Source organism: Carettochelys insculpta, chromosome 3 (assembly GCF_033958435.1).
Source record: "Carettochelys insculpta isolate YL-2023 chromosome 3, ASM3395843v1, whole genome shotgun sequence".
Lineage (NCBI taxonomy): Eukaryota > Metazoa > Chordata > Testudines > Carettochelyidae > Carettochelys > Carettochelys insculpta.
In genome coordinates this window covers 106,144,459-106,161,203 of record NC_134139.1, presented here as the reverse complement: position 1 = coordinate 106,161,203, position 16,745 = coordinate 106,144,459, and the positions used below count along the sequence as shown (strand labels likewise).

At 45.2% G+C, this 16,745-nt stretch overlaps 1 protein-coding gene and 1 long non-coding RNA gene across 3 annotated transcripts in view; one reads left to right on the top strand and one right to left on the bottom strand.

Moving 5' to 3' along the window:
• The window catches only part of LOC142010415 (uncharacterized), a 42,424-nt gene extending 32,451 nt beyond the window's left edge, over positions 1-9,973 (bottom strand). Inside the window, exon 1 of the long non-coding RNA XR_012644796.1 lies at positions 9,737-9,973. This is a non-coding gene — a long non-coding RNA (uncharacterized LOC142010415). The remainder of the gene's footprint in view (positions 1-9,736) is intronic.
• Positions 9,974-10,141: 168 nt separating this feature from the next.
• On the top strand, positions 10,142-13,244 carry TCF21 (transcription factor 21). 2 transcript variants are annotated; one of them, XM_074988747.1, is made up of 2 exons: positions 10,142-10,725; positions 12,665-13,244. In XM_074988747.1, the coding sequence occupies exons 1-2, from the start codon at positions 10,276-10,278 to the stop codon at positions 12,752-12,754; spliced, it is 540 nt and encodes a 179-aa protein (XP_074844848.1). In that variant the 5' UTR covers positions 10,142-10,275; the 3' UTR covers positions 12,755-13,244. The 2 variants fall into 2 exon arrangements, with proteins under 2 accessions (XP_074844848.1, XP_074844849.1); XM_074988748.1 differs by lacking the exon at positions 12,665-13,244 and adding an exon at positions 11,286-11,342.
• Positions 13,245-16,745: the final 3,501 nt, after the last annotated feature.

Genomic DNA, 16,745 nt, shown 5'->3' with positions numbered 1-16,745 from the left:
AGTTTACAAACGTCTTTAGAGCTCCCAAGGGAATCCTGTGTCATCAATGAGAAAGAATTACAGGAAACTTTGAGGAACACTTTATTTTCTTTCCTGGAGAGCTCAGGGAATTTTGAGTAATTTAGGCTAAGGTCACTTGCTACTTGTGCTATAATGTTACCAACAATGACCTCCTTGGTCTTACCATTAAATCCTCGAGTCATCACTAAAATGATCAAAGTTAGCAATTTTTCTTCTTATAGAACGTGTTTTCCCACCATTCTGAATTACGTCCCATTTGGGGTACTAGTGCTCTTATCCAATATAATATAAATTGACAAAACAAAATGCCTTAAAGTCAGTAAAGCATCCAGCTTGTGAGCAAGATACATGAGTGTATCAATGCGCCAGTGTAAATATCTTAGTTGGGGTTTCCAGAAATAAAATTCAATAAAATATTTAAGACTTTTTTCAAATTTCTGTTACTCTGACAATCCTTACCTTGTAATCATATATCTGTCTATTTATCCTACGCATTGAAACGGACTCTGACTGACTGAGCCCCAAGCAATAGGCCTGTGAGGGACAGAAGTATTATTATCTTTGTTTTCTAGATGGGGAATTGAGACACCAAGACATTTTCCAAAGGTCAGAGCAAGAACTTATATGTGGATCTCCAAAATCCCAGGCTAGCACCTTAACCACTGGTTTGTCCTTTCTCCTTTGGTACTACATTTTCTTCTGCATTTTGTACTGCATTATCTTCGCACTACAGACTCCACAGACTAAAGCTATGTCTACACTGCCCCTTTGCATGCTCCTGCAGGATCTCGCTTCCAAAAGAGCTGTTTTTGAAAGCCAAAACATCCATGTAGATGGGGTTCATTCAAAATGAAACCCTGCTTTTGAAAGCACCCTTCTTCCTAATTTTTTTCAGGAAGAAGGGTGCTTTCGAAAGCAGGGCTTCCTTTAGAAGGAATCACATCCACACATCTGTTGTGGCTTTCAAAAACAGCTCTTTTGGAAGTGAGATCCCATGTGAGTATGCAAATGAGGCATTAGATATTTAAATCTGTGCCTTATTTGCATTTTTATGGGCTGTATTTGCATGCCCTTCCGAAAGGTAGGGCAGTGTAGATGTAGCTTGGGATATGTAGCTTGTACTCATGGGGAGGGTCACTTACATTTGTGAATAACCTGATGACTTAAGGGACTGCAGCCAGCTAACATCGTAAAAGAGCCCAGAGAGGTACAAAGAAGACCCCCACATGCACCCAGCCAGCCAGAAGACCAAGCAAGTGAAAGAAGGCAAAACACTCTGCACCCTTCTGGGGATTAGGTTGCACTGGGGAGATCTGGGAAGCTTCAGCAGCCATACTTCCACACCAGCTCATGTATAGGCTGATACTTAAAGGTAGGCTATAGCTATAGCATCGGGATTTTGAAAGGAGCCTGTCTGGGGTCTGCTGTTCTCTGTTTGGCAGCACCTCCTCATGGCGCATTTGGGAAGTTAGCACACTGCCGTCCACATCCCCGCCTGCCTTTGCTTCATGATCTTTTACATTCTTTGAAAGACAGATGCCTCTGGCCCAGACCACCTTGGGCTGTGATCCCAACCGATTACAAGATCAGCAAGACCAGGTCTAGGCCCCAGTCCTACCCTGGGACATGTTAGAAAAGATGGCTGTGTTATCCCACATGTCCTGAACAAATTACTATAGTCTGAGGAGGATACTCAGGATAAAAGGCACCCTAACTGTAAAATACTATTGTTTAACGTGGTGGTGTGCCCCCTAATAATCCCCAGAATAGCGGAGAACTATTTCCTCTACTCGGTAAGAGGCTTCTCAGGGAAGGGATTATTGCTGAACAAGAGAGTAGCCTCACACCAGGAAAGAAGAACAGCAGCAGAGGAAAATACATGGAAGTTGGAATTAGCAGCAGGATGCTTGTGCGTTTGATTTTCCATACTAGCCACCTGGAAAATAGTTAAAAAAAAAATCTGTGGCCCAGCTTTTCTGAAGTGCTTGTGATTTTTGCATGCCTCAGGTTTAGGATGCCCAACTAGATACACCTTCAAGGGGCCTGATTTTCAGAAAGGGAGAAGGTGGACTTTCTGAAAATCAGGCTTCTTTAAACAGTCAAGTTTAAACTTAAGTTGGACACCAAAGCAGAGGCACTCAGATTCCTAGTGTATTTGGAAAATCTCAGCATCTATATCATCTGTACCTAGCTACACCTACAGAGTATGAGTACGGAGGAAGAAAAAGATCTCCTTTCCACTCTGTGTTTTTTGTTGTCTTCTCCTCCTACTTCTTTTGTAGATTTAGTACTTCAGTTCGCCCCCACTCCCAACCCTGCTGAATTCCCCTTCAGCATTCACCCACCCCTGCATCCCACCCACATCCCTGTTTCTGGTTTTCTTTTTATTCCCTTCCTCCATTTTATTTGTAAAACTGGTTTTCTGTATATTACATACATCGAGTTTTATGATGTACTTTTGCAACACTGCTTTCTGAAACAACCCTGTTTTCTATGTGCATTACAGCCACCCATCAATTAGACGCATCATAAAACCAAAGGGCTGGATTATGGCAAACAGCCATGACCCCACTTTGGGGGTGTGCCAGGAGCTATGAGAGTCATTGTTTGTACATGTACAAGACCTGTCAAAGCTTAAAGGAGTGCAGGGTGACTGTGGTCTTTGCACCTCTGAGACGAGGCATCGTTTGCTTTTCTCTGGGCATCCCCTCACTCCCATTCCCTGCTCTACTTGTTCTGGCTAATTTTTGCTAGCTCAGCAACATGCACAAATCTCCAGCAAACAGCTGAGATGAGCAAATCCATGCCCCTGCATTCAATCACATATGTGTGTTTATGTCACTAGTTTTCTGATTGGTGGTAGTGCAGTACGGTCTTCAGCCAAACACTGACTTTGACGGGCAGAGAGCTCCCACTGATTTCAGTAGAGCTGTACATGTGTGTCTGAAGATTTAACGTGGCCTCATATCCAGGGTGAAAATGTAGTACCTCACATGCCCGCCATACTCCCCATGGAGTGCAACTTGTGACCAACTCCACCTGTAAAGAGAAATGAAGGCTGTGGAGTCTATGGGTCCCGTGTGATGCTTAATATGGATGCAGATGACAGAAATAGAATGACTCACTCTATTAAGAGGAAGGGCAGCACCTGAAATCCATTCCATTTTACACCATACCTGTGTCCCTTGACATCTTGGAAACATGCCACTGCAGCCCTGAGCTTGGCAAAAAATGGCTACTTTTGGGACTTGATTTTAGGAATTTCAGTAGGAGCTTCAGATGCTCAGCCCTTCTGGAAATGAGACTATGTTGTGTGTGAGTATTTAACACAGTCTTACCAAGGAACAAAAAACACCAAAACTATTACGATTCCCCACCACAGACACCAATGATGACAAGGTCTGGGCATTTTCATCCTGCTTATCTATTTTCTCAAGAAGCGAAAATCATCCTTCCCAACTGTATCCAAGATACTAACTATTGGAAGACAAAAGATGGAAGTTATTTCTTATCAACCAGCTTCATGGTGTTTTAAAACCGCAAAAATGCAAAGAATTAGCCAACATGGAAACAGTAAGAAAAGAGATATTCAAAATAAAAACAGTTATGTCTTCACTTTAATCCTTCAGTGATAATTTTTCATGAAATATATTGCTTCTTGCATACTTCTCTTTTGAGCATTTGGTACAGGGACCCATGACTTACAATGTCAGCTATGTGGCAATGTTTCTGAGATGCATCCTATAAGAATTAGCTAATATACTGTGTAGAACAGATGGGCGGATATCACACATCATTGTCTGTGAGTTTTTGTTTGCATTTTCAAAATGCATTGGCATCAGCCAGGCTCGCACCCTTTTGTATTTGTTTCCTACAAACATTGGAGAGATCAAGGCTTTACTTGCTTGCATGGTTGAGAAAGCAAATTGTAAGCTTGCTCACTTGTTCATAGACAACAGAAACAACAGATTTATCTTGGTGATTATACTGGGGTGACTCGTTTATGTGAGCCTATAACTGAAATGCGTCTCTTTGAAGGAAAAACATATCGGCCTTCTGCTCTTAATGTGTATGTCTTTCCATTTTATGCTGTTCACCAGTAAAAGTAGTTAATAGATCTCAGACAGACATTGTTTAACACAGCAAGGTGAAAGGATTCCCAGTATCCCTCATCAGAGACCTTTCACAGAGCCAGCAAATAAGTGACATAGAGGCTTGACAGCAGCCTTTACAACTGGGATCACAACATATACACTTTTGTTTTGTGTCCAGCTCTGTCCTGAATGTTAGTATGACCTGAAATCAGGCTGAGTCTTCAACTCTTACCAATGTAATATTGTGCTCTGTGGACTGATTTGTTGATTTGAATGGGACTGCAACACTTGTAAGGTACAACTACAGCATATGAGTTAGAGTGGCAGAATCTAGACAGTTACAGATGGTGACCTACAGATCAGGTTACCTGACAGTTGCCATCATAAAACCCTGTTTTCAGTTGCTTATAATTTTGGCAAACTTTAACAGTTCAGTCTGAAATTTTCTATGGTGTCTCAGGCTGACGGCTTGTTTTCAATTCAGCAAACATGGTTCACTAGTTCACAGGATAAGGTTGGGGTACATACAGGTGGTTTTGCTAAAATAAAAAATTCTGACAGTCATTGTGATTAAAAGACCTACCATCTCCATGCTTTTGATCACAAACTTAAAATGTGGCATGGGTTATGTTAGGGATATGCCTTGAGTACCAATTCTCCGGGGAAGCATTCAGCTACCTTAAAAACAAAAGCATCCTTTCTCTTCTTGCCAGTGTGACTGACAGCCACCATGGACTTTGGGGCAAGGGAGGAAGGTGCCCAGCTCTATGCCAGAAGGGGGCGGGGCCAAGGATGGAAGGGGCAGGGCCTACAGCAATCAGCCTTTAGTGCTGCTCAGACCATAGCACTGGTCCTACACCCAGAGCCACATGGAGTGGTGCAGTAGCACTGCTACAGCATTTCAAAGAGGCCCAGAGCTCTGGACGAGGCTGTTGTTACTTTGGCAGCAGTGGCAGCCGGAGCTCCAGGTGCCTTTGAAATGCCAAGCCCTTGTTTGACTGCCCCTTTTGTCCTCCACCCCCAACATCATTGGACCTGCTTCCTGCAGTTCCCTGCCCAATTCACTGGACACTTTCCAACTTCTATAGCAACTGTGACAGAGTCCTACAGGTAGCAACCTCCTCAGTGCACAACTCTGATTCATTTCCTCTGCACTAGATGAGGCAGAGGTCCTGCAGAAAAAGTATATGATCATATAATTAAGGAGTGTTGTAGAAGGAGTCAGCACAAAGCAGCCAAATTAGTGTGGCAAGGATTACCTTAACACTGGCATTTCCTAACTTCTGATTGCTTGACTTTCTACCTCTCAAGTTCTTTTAATGTAGTTTTTGCATGTAATTATTATCAAGATAATAAGTATCAGAGAGGAACCTGTGTTAGTCTGTATCTTCAAAAACAACAATAAGTCCTGTGGCACCTTATAGACTGACAGATATTTTAGAGCATAAGCTTTCATGGGCTTTCATCAGATGCATCTGACAAAGCAGGTCTTTGTCCACGAAAGCTTATGCTCTAAAATATCTGTTAGTCTGTAAGGTGCCACAGGACTTCTTGTTGTTTATTAAGATGATAGTTATTTAACAGTAGTATGTGGCGCTGTATGTTTTTGAGTCATTCTACCCTCTTACATTTGGCTTTCAGTTGAGACCAAGTGTGAGTTAGAGCGGCCACAAAAGATTTGTTGTGAAAATTACAAAAGAAAAATGGGAACTGCAAAAGAAACTAGACCCACAGGTTTCCTGTTTCGCTTGTGCTCTCAATGATCTGCTTTGGAAGCCCAGGCAGTGCTGACGAGAAAGGTGTCAGATGCCTATGCAGAGAGGACAAAAGACATAGCTAGTGGTGGGTGGGAGTGAATTGGGGTAGGGAGCGTACTGGAAGTGATGAGCCTACAACTAGAGGCTGACATTCGGGAGAGAGCGAGTAACTGGGGCTCAGAGCTGGGGCAGAGGGACAGAGGGGCTGGGCAAGAATGGGGTATGAATGGAGAAGATGAGGTCTGGGAGCTGAGGGATGCCAGACTGGTTGCATAAGAAGACTGGAACTGAGTGCCAAGGAGGGGATGCTGGGAGTATCTGGGTAGGGAGACTGGGACAGAGAGCTGGGAGCTGAGATCAGGGTGAGGAGAAAGGGGAGTCTGATACTGATTGGACAAGGAGACTGGGACTGGGAGCATGGAGGGAAACAAGAAGGGGAGACAGCTGGAAGCAAACAGCTGAGACTGAGGACTGGGGACACTGAGGGTGGCTGGAGAAGGAGCCTGGGACTGAGAACCAGCAGGGGATGAGCAGAGCTAGAGAAAGGCAAGATAGAGCTAACAGAGAGCCAGGGTGCCAGGGGAAAACTGCAACAGGCTGGGCAAACAGACTGAGATATGGAGCTAGGGAAGATGGTGGAGAGACTGGGACTGGAAGATGGGCCCAGTGGACGATACTCAGATTGGAAGCAATGTGGGTAGAGGTGGAGGGAAGGGATGACTGGGGTCTGGAAGATGTGGGAGCTTGATCAAATTAGGAACCAGAAGAGGGAAAACAGGGACTGTCTGGGCAAAAAGCCTGGGCCTGGGATGAAAAGCCTGCTGGTGAAAGGGAAGCTGAGCCACAGACATCCACATCAGCAATGTTATTTTGATATTGTATTTCAGTGGACGCTGGGATCCTAAATAGCTCTGAGGATCTGGGACAGTGAGAATGAAGTCCAAACCACCCAGCCTGAGATGCTGAAGAGCTGCTTCTTCAGAATGCTTAACTTTCTTTAGTATTTGTTATGGTCAAAGCAGAGTCCCACTGTCTTCAGTTGCAGCTATGAGTGTTCTGCACCTCTGCAAAACAGATCCCAGGGTCTCAAGTTGGGTAACCAGAAAACATGGAAGACACAATCAGTGACCACCTTTGAGACGTTTGGTGTCATAACTTGCCCAGCATGACCTGAGAACTCTGTGTCAGAAGCAGGCACAGAATGCAGAGCAGCATTCATCTATGTTAAGCCTGAGGACTCCCACCTCTATTATCACTACCACCACCCCTCTAACATGTTACGTCTATGAAGAAGTGTCTGCTTTGGTAATGTCTGGCTTTGATGAGTTGCAAAACTGTATAATTGCCTAATTCTATTGGCTGTGCTCTGAAACATGCAGAATTTGGAACCATATACAAACTGTAAATCACTTATGTTTTGTACTTTTCATTGTCCATTTCTCTGTGAAGACTATTACAGAATTACTTATACTCACAACAAGAACATGTGTATATATAAACTTCATGTGCGTCTACATTCAGATATGGTCTGCGTAAGTCTGACTTTGAGTATAAGTGTATTTTGAGTATATACCTACATATCTGTTTCTATTAAAATGTGGTCTATATTAGTTTGGTTTTCAGAAGTGCTGAGGATTGAAAACTCCATTGAAGTCAGTGAAAAGCCACAGATGCGCACTCCCTCTAAAACTCAGCTTCATCGTGTATCTGTGTAAAGACACACTTTATAATATATTACTTAGCATATATTTTAGAGGTTTTCATAAAATCTGAAAATTATTTTTGCTTTCCTAATCAGTACTCTGAAAAACGTCTTGGGTGCAATTTGAAGTCACTTTACTGAAAGCCTATGTAGACATGCTGCATGATATCCTTTTACTATTTCTTTGGCTTTTCTTGTGTTCTGCATATCGCACTCTGTGGTCACTTGACCTCAAAGAAACAAGCACCTTCAACTTGATATTTCTGTCATCCCTGTTCTGGGAAGAATCCTATTCCTGGTTAATAACATCAATCACTTGGACCATAAATCTTTTCAGTGGGTATGGTCATTTAAATCTCCACCTGCACAAACAACAATCAGGCACAGAAAATAAGAAAGCTCGTAAATCTCTGTGCTAGTGATTAGTAAATTTCAAATCTGTGGCAAGGATGTTATAAAGAAAGAAATCCTAATTCATTAATTAGAGCTGATATGCTGACAATTTGTTTAGTTTACAGCACAGGGAAAATGCAAACAGGGCACAGTTAACATAACATGACATTAGAGGTTAGTGAATTCCCAACAGATCCCAGAGCTTGAAGATATGATATCTTAATGTTCTTATCCTATTCTGAGTAGGGGATGTTATCTTGCAGCCACATGGCAAGGACTGGTTTAAAATTTAGATCTGCATTTCTTTTTCTGGCTTATATAAGGGAGAGCCTAAATGGATGAAGAGGTAAGTGATGCTTTCATTCCTCATTACAATCTGTATTAAATAATATTTTGCTCCTTGATAAAAGCTCGCATCTGAAGACCTCACACACTCTACCATCATTTACTAATTTATTATCACACAATTCCCTATATATTATGTTAGGTTTTTAGGCATGTGGACAGAGGGCCAGATGCATTGCCCACAGAAGCCAATGGGAATCCTTTTCCTGGTTTCAAGGAGCTTTTGATCAGGCTTGGAGCAATTAAGTTGCACATCATCATTAAGCGTCCTAAGAAACCTTTTTTCCCTGGGACCAGATTGTACTTTCTGCATACACACAGAGGGCACTGCCCATGTGTGGGTCTGCTTCCCTGTTATCCTCTTCTCTCCTCCCACACATATACACAAACCAGTCTCCCAAGAGACTTATTTTTGGTCTAAGGTCTACGTCTGGGGAGGGGATGTGTTAGGGAAGGAAATTCAACAGGCTAAATTTACTTTTCTACAGGGCTCTCCTCTACAGTTGGTTCTGCCGGCAGAGGCATTTAACCATTGACTTCAGGGGAAGTAGAGTTACGTCAATAATGAGTGCTTTTGAAAATTCTATTATATATACTTCAGAAAAATCCTTATGTGAATCCTAATAACTTACCAAATTACATTTCCACATTATTGGGGGGGGCGGGATTAGGAAAACACTCAGTATAGCCCTAACTAACTCTACATTCAATAAAATCAGTGGTAAAAATCCTATTGACTTCAATGACAGCAGAATTAAGCTACAGCAGAGTTCTTTTGAAATTCTGTGGGCCACCTCATGATTGATTTACAGGTCTTTGGTAAAGGGTTGTGCATTAAACTGAATGTAGACAACTAGATCTATTTCTGCTCTATAAATGAACAACATAAATATTAACGTAATTTCCAGTACCTTTAAAAGAAATAAATTTATTTAAATGGATGTTTTATTTAAAGGCAACTATTTGTATAAGCTTTGAAGCAGTTGGTAAATATTTTTCCTAATTGCATTTCAATTGCAGATACATATTGTTATTCTATTGTTACTAGAAGAAAATATTCTAACACTAAATTATAATCTCCCTTTGCACTTGTACAATGCCTTCCATTGGAAGAGCTAAGTGCTTTGCAGAAGTAGATGAAATCAGTTGCACGACACGCTCGAGAATTAGGAATGCATTCACATTATTATTATTATTAATAATACCATTTTACAGATGGGTAAACTCAAACACCGAGAGATTAAGGTGCTCAACCAAAGGTCACATGGGAAGTCTATGCAGAATTCCGATCTCCTGGCTTCTGTTTCTGTGCTTTAATTACCCAGAGGAGGCAGTGTCAGAATACATACTAATAGGATGCATTCTCAAACAATTATCCCCAAATTTCTTTCAGGTGATCTTACCGACTACCATTCATAAGCTACCTGTTAAAAACCCATCTCCAGCTCAGCTGCGTGGTAGCTCCACTGTGCTCCCTAGCTGGATGCTTTTTCGCTTGCCTCAGGAGTCAGGGCCAAGGATGACACCGGGCGCCTGGGTCATCTCGCAGGCGGGATGGAAAGCCCTGCAGAGCTCCAAGGGGCAGAGGAGGGGGAGCTGCCTCGCCCCGGTGGGAAGCTTTGAATTATAGTGTGGAGCTCCCCAGGGCTCCTCTCTGGTGCCTCTTTCCCCCTCCTGCTCCGGAGCAGAGGGCTGTGAATGTGGAGAGCAGCAAGAGGCAGTGGCCGGCCAGGGCCCCTCCCCTGGGCTGCAGCCGGATCCGCCTCTCTAGTCCCTAGATAAAGTACTAGTGTCCTGACCAAATTCCTCCCCTTCCTCCTTCACTCAGCCACGGGCAACAGGCGGGGGTGGGGCGGGATCGTCTCCTGTCTGCAAACCTAGCCCGGCCCGGGGCCAGGGGGAACGCCTGCTCGGCCTCGGAGGTACCTTGGGGGCGTCCCGGCCCCGGGGCCTCTCCCAGACCATGTCCACCGGCTCGCTGAGCGATGGGGAAGAGCTCCAGGAGGTGGACATGCTGGAGGGCGAGGGCCTGAAGATGGATTCCACCAAAGAGTTTGGCACCTCCAACGAGAGCAACGAGGAGGGCTCCCACTGCGGGCTGGGCTCCCCCCAGAAGGGGCGAGGCGCCGCGGGCAAGAGGAAGAAGGCTGCCCCCAAGAAGAGCCCCTTGGCCGGGGTGAGCCAGGAGGGGAAGCAAGTCCAGAGGAACGCGGCCAACGCCAGGGAGCGGGCGCGGATGAGGGTGCTCAGCAAAGCCTTCTCCAGGCTGAAGACCACGCTGCCCTGGGTCCCGCCGGACACCAAGCTCTCCAAGCTGGACACCCTGCGGCTGGCCTCCAGCTACATCGCTCACCTGCGGCAGATCCTGGCCAACGACAAGTACGAAAACGGGTACATCCACCCGGTCAATCTGGTAAGTGCCAGCGGGCTGGGCTCCATGACCTCCCGAGGTCCCCTCCAGCTCTATGAGATGTGTGTGCGCTGGGCCCCGGGGCCCTACCCAGCCGTAGCATGGGCCCGCGGGCACACCCACTGACTGCATCTGCGTAGAGGGCGCTTTGCCACGGGCTCCTTCCCGGGCCCCTCGCTCCCCGAGCGGGCTGAGCAGAGCTGTTCAGAGCACAATGACAGCCGCTTTTCGTTCCCGGGGAACGTGCCCCAAAAGAGGCGGCAGATCCCAAGTGCTGCCCCTGTGCAGCTCGATTCAGCGCCTAAGTTTTGCACAAATCCCTTGCAGGCTCCGGTGCATCCAGCCAGGATTCCACCTTCCAGCCTGTACCTTAAAATTGTCCAGCAGAGAGGGCCGGCTCCGGTTTCTTCCGGGCTGATTCATCACTCTGCATTTCTTCCCGGTTCTCTGGCGGGTGGTGATGTAAAAGACCCCGCCCGCACCCCCCGGGCTTTTTGTTGTTGTTGTTTTTGCAAATCCTCAGAGAGGTCCTGACACGTTCTCTCGGCTTTACTGCTTTGCAGGTGATTCTGTAAAGGAGAATTTTAAAAGTGGGGCGGGGGAGATGCTTTACATCCTAGGTGAGAGCTGTCTAATTTAACTACGGCTGCTTTTTTTTTTTTTTTTAAAAAAAAGCGGTAGTCGTTCATTTTTGCTAGTGCTGGAGAGTTGGAAATAGAGGGAACGTAAATTAAACATAAATATGCAAATCGCTGGATTGCCAGCCGCGTCCCGAACAGTAATTCATTAAAAGCACTGCAAGGATGTATTTAAAAAATTCAGCGGCTAAAACAGATCATTCTTGCTTTTCGTTTGCCTTGCAAATGTGCGCACCTATTTGGACATTGCGTGGGCAACGAACTTCAGAAACCTGTGGCCATTCATTGGCGTTGTTTGGGGTCCAGCGGGAGGGTAACCGGCAGCTGGCTGTATTTTGACCCGGGGTTGAGCTATTCCGTTTTAAGACAGTTGCATCTTAACTTGGGGGTAAAGGCAGCGATCCAGCCGGGGGGCAGACTGCAGTCAGAGGGTTGGCTCCCCTTGGGCACCCCTTGCAAAATATTATCGGCTGTGCATGGCGTTTTAATTGCTCAGGCAATTAAAAACAGCTGCTCCTCCTGCAGCGACAACACGAGGGGGAAATAATCATATAGCATGGGGCTAAGCCTGCACTCTTTACTCGACTAAATCTCTCCTTAGCCTGGGTGGGGACTTTCACCCCAGGAAGCCCAGCAGGAGTTGGCTTGTTAATAGCAGAGTTAAAAAACTCATGGGTGCAGTGTAGAATGCTGAAGCTTTGGGTTGGACAGCAAAAGGGTTGGATTTTAATCACCGACGCGGTGCTGTGAGATTACCCCGTTTAGGAAGTAACGGAGAGGTAGAGCTGGTAGTCTGTATCCTAACAAAACAGACTGGGTCTGTCCCACGAAAGCTCCTCAGCTAATCAATTATTTTGTTAGTCTTTAAAGGGCTCCAGGACTGCCGGGTCGTCCCGTTCCGGGAGGCCGGGTTGGAGCCGGGTTTACTGGTGTACCCCGCTTCTGGGCTTACCAAAGCCACAGGACTTGTGGTTTTTTGAGGCTCCAGACTGCTTCGGCTACCCTTGCGGCACAAAGCCCTGGCGGGTCCCTGGAAAGCGCCGCCGCGGTGCGGGGCAGGGCTAAGGCGAGCGGGCTTGGCGAGACAACACCTTTTCTGGGCACTGTGACTGCGCACAATGCAGCGGGGACGCTCGGTCGCTCGGCTTTGCGTTGCCGCTCGAAGCGTGGGAGAGGCGCGCGCTGGTTTCTCACGGACGCAGGGAGCCCGGGTGAGATCACTGGGCACAGTGATAACTCCGTTCCTTTTTTTTCTTTTTTTTTTGTTACCCCCCTTTCCCATCCTATGTCATTTCCTGCTACAGACGTGGCCCTTTATGGTGGCGGGCAAGCCAGAGAGTGACCTGAAAGAAGTGGTGAGCACAACTCGCCTGTGTGGACCTACAGCATCCTGACCCACCCGATGCCAGAGTGTCTGGCGGGGGAGATGCAGAAGGACCCTGGGGCCTCCAGCCCTCCCCCGGAAAGGAACACTTTTTAGAGTCAAGGGGATGCACCCGCAGGCCCAAGAGGAGACCAAATGTACATTAGCAAAGACTCCACCCCAAAGATCCCCCGTATTTAACGTTACTACTGCGTGTCCAGTGGATTGTCCCGCAAAGCGGCCTTGCTGGTTCAAGGGCTGAAAGCGAGGGAGGTAAAAACCAACCGCAGCAACGCGTATCTCAACGTTGTGACAGATGTAGCTGCCTAGAAAGTATTGACTTTGATAGTCACGTCTGTGAAGTAATTCGCGTTAAAGGTATATAGGTCTATTTTCTTCCAGCAGGTTTTGCTCTTGTTCTGTGAATAAACCTTCCTTGCTATTGAAAATAAAGGCGGAGCGGTCTGATGGTCCTTTCGGAGCTGGAGCGGTCCGTGGCATGGCACCACCGTCTCGGCTCCCCGGACAGCAACCAAACCCAAGCGGGAGGGCGGGGTGGGGGTAGCCAGAACTCCCTGGCCCTCCCTTCGGTGTTTCTTTCCCTTACGGAGACGCTGTGGACGGCGCCCGCTGGGGGCGGGGGAGGAGGGAGCCTGAGCGCCGCTTCTCCGCTCTGTTTGCTTACGCGGTGCAGCAACAGAGACTCTGCCCCTTGCAGACCCGGGGGTCCGGCTGGGAGAAAGCAGCCGCCCGCTGCTTGAAACTGACCAGCCACAAGCGCTGCCTCTGGCTCCGCGCCCGCGGGTGCTGTGGTTCTCAGAGCCCCGCTGGGCCCCGGCTAACTCTTTCCTTTGAGTTAACCGGCCCCCCCCACCTCGATTTTCAGTACCGCTCCGAGCTCTGGCCCGTTCTGATGGGGGTTTTCCTCCCCTGCATTTTATCCTGGGGTAGGGCGTTATTTATTGCGGAGGTCCAGCTAGAAGGATTTTCCCCCGGGCCCGGGTTGGTGGTGCCCAGAACTGTTAATTGAAACGTCTTCCTCTCGATTGATCAGCAAGTGTGTGCAAGGTTAAGCTGAGATAAACTGAGCGCTGGGCTCTTCCCCCTGCCCTAGCAGAGTCCGCAGGCAGCTGATGCGCCAGATCCCACCGAGCTGTTTAATGTTTCAGGGTTATGACCGCACTGTTTACACGACGTCCTCGGTTATTTATACTGTTGTTATTAGCAGAGGGGCTTTAAATTTCCGCTTCACTTGCTCCTTCGGTATTTTTTCAGTTCAGTTTGATACCTGGGTATTCTCTTTTTCGTTTCAAAAAATAGGCAGTTCTGATCGCTGCCGTGGTACGCTCTTTCTGTCCCTGTCGGCAGCGTTGACAAGGAAAAAGTGGGAAATGCACAAGAAGAAAAATCGAATCAAACAAAACAACTGCTACAATACAAGTTAAGTGTCAGGGGGACTTTAAATTAATGAAGGGTTTGCTTTGGGACAGTCAGGGAAAGAAAAAAAAAAACAGGCGGGCAATTTATCAGATTGGTATGAGGGGGTAGGTGGTGATCCAATCCAAATATTACTGGGAAGAGAGTACTGGAAAAAATTACGGCCAGAACCTTCAAATGTAGTTGCTTAAAATTAGGCATCTACATTCGTATTTCTGGCCTGATCATGCAAGCACTTTTGCACTTAAGTAGCTTTGTGCATTCCAATGCCTTTCATTGAAGCCAGTGAGACCACTTGGCTAAAACCAAGTTAGATGCAAAGGGTTTGGGTAGGACCATCTAGTAACTGCCACTGAAGTCAGTGAAAGTTGTAGACCCACCGCAGGGGAGGAAAACAGACTACCTCTTTAAGAGTCTAAACTTGGGTTTTAGTGCCAAACAATTGCTGCCTAAGGCTCAATCCTGAACCCACAAAGTCAACGGCAAATCCACCCTTAACGTCAATCAGACTCTACAGGTGATCATTTTGGACAAGATAAATACATTCATAGATAGCAGCTCCGTTTTACTCCAGTAAGGGCTGCCAGACTGAGTCCCAGGTATATCTTTCTGGTTTTTGTATCTCCAAACAATATGCATTTTCTGACTCTTCTAGTTTTGTTAATGTTCCTTCTCTTTGCTCTAGACTCCATCACACTGTCATTTCCTCCATTTCTTTTCTGAGTAAATCCTCCATTTCATTTCCTTGTAAATCTGATCTACAATTCTTTATTCAAGCAAAGTCCCCTTTGGAGCAAGGGAGGTAGGAACCTGTCCCGTATTGCATAAAAAGAGTCTGGACTGAGCTCAAAGAGAAAGGAATGGTGAAATCTCTGTCTTTTTATTATTACAGGGAGGCTAACAATAGCTTAGGATAATAGCTTATTGCAAATCTGTTTTCTGATTTATCCAAGATATCAGTGTAGTGAGTTACTATTATTTCTCTTTTAATAACCTCTGATTTAGTTTTACCTTTAGAGCCACAATTTTTTTAGTCCCTCGGGTGATCTAAATCCAGATTACAAGAGAACAATGATCTATTAATGTGACTAACAATAAACCAGTAAAGGCATTATGATTTCATAAATACAACTAAAGAAAACTACCTATGACGTGTGTAACAGTGTATTATATGTGTTAATATAGGAAAATATGAATTTTAACTAATTGTTCTAATATTTTAACAAAAATAGTCTTTAACTTCACTTTCTTTACATCTTTAAATTAACACTTGGTGAAATTAAAAACCCAGAGATACATCCCTAGCTGGGGCAAACTAACCTAATCCCCTTGACTTCAGTGAAGCTAGGCCACATTAATACAGCTGATTATATGGTCTTATTTATTATGAGGTGGAAGCTAGCTGCTCGATCCTGTATTTCTTGCACACCTAAAGATAATGGGAAGTTTGTATAAAATTTGCAGGACCATAGATATGCTCTTACTTGCATAGAATCTGGAATTTTACCATTCACTTCAGGAGAAACAGAATTAGGGTCTCATGATCTTATGTCAGGTATACTTTAAAATGAAAGTGTCCTTGTGTTTCACAATGTATGTGAATAAAGCAGAAAAAAATTGTATTGATACTCAAAATTGTGCACATTAACTATAGTTTGCTAAAGAATAGAAACCAAGTGCTTTTCTCTTTTCACACCTTAGAATCAATGGGAATTTGGGATGTACAAACATACAGGATCAGACCCCAGATTTCCTACATAAGCAGGTTTCATCTAGTCTCCATCCCAGTTTTTAACAATGACTAACTCAGTCCACATTTTTCTGCTCCTTTTTTAAAAATCTGTTGATAATAGTTCATTGGAGGCTGGAGTTTCCAGGGATATCTGCCACTTGAATGTGCAAGAAATGGGTAATTAAAAAGGAATTATTCTAAAATGGAAGTATGAAAAATGGAATTGCAATCATGAATAAAAGACTGCACTGAAAACAATGTAGAGACAACAGGTTCATAGACAGAGTAGATACAAAGAGACAAGTTCTGCTACCTTTAATGGCTTTGGTCAACACCTTGTTCTGCAAGTAGTCCTGTTCAAGATTACTTGTGGAGCAAGGTACTCCTCAAAATAAGTAAAGACATTCAAATCTGGCCCAATGAGACCAACTGTGTGCCAAACAAACGAAATGTGGTTTTACTCAGATTGAAAAAAGTGAACCAAATATTTTTACATGAGCCAACAGGTGAAATTTTCAAAAACTTCTAAGTGACTTGTGAGTCTGAGTCCCATTACAAAAAAGTGGCTCAGGCACTTAGGAGTCTAAATCCTCCTAACTTTCACTGGGCTATGTGCTTCTAAATGCCAAATTCTCTTCTGAAAATGGAATTTAGGGTCATAGATCTAATTTCTTAAACTATTTAACTACCCCTCACTCAGGCTGCAAGGCTTGTGCTCAGAATGTATTCTTCAACAGCAATCCTCACGAAGCGAGCAGGAATGGGCAGCAAATGCTTGTCTCTGTTCAAGCCTATGCTATCCTCTCTGTTACTCTGTATGATGGAAACCACTAGCACATAACATGCCAGTGGT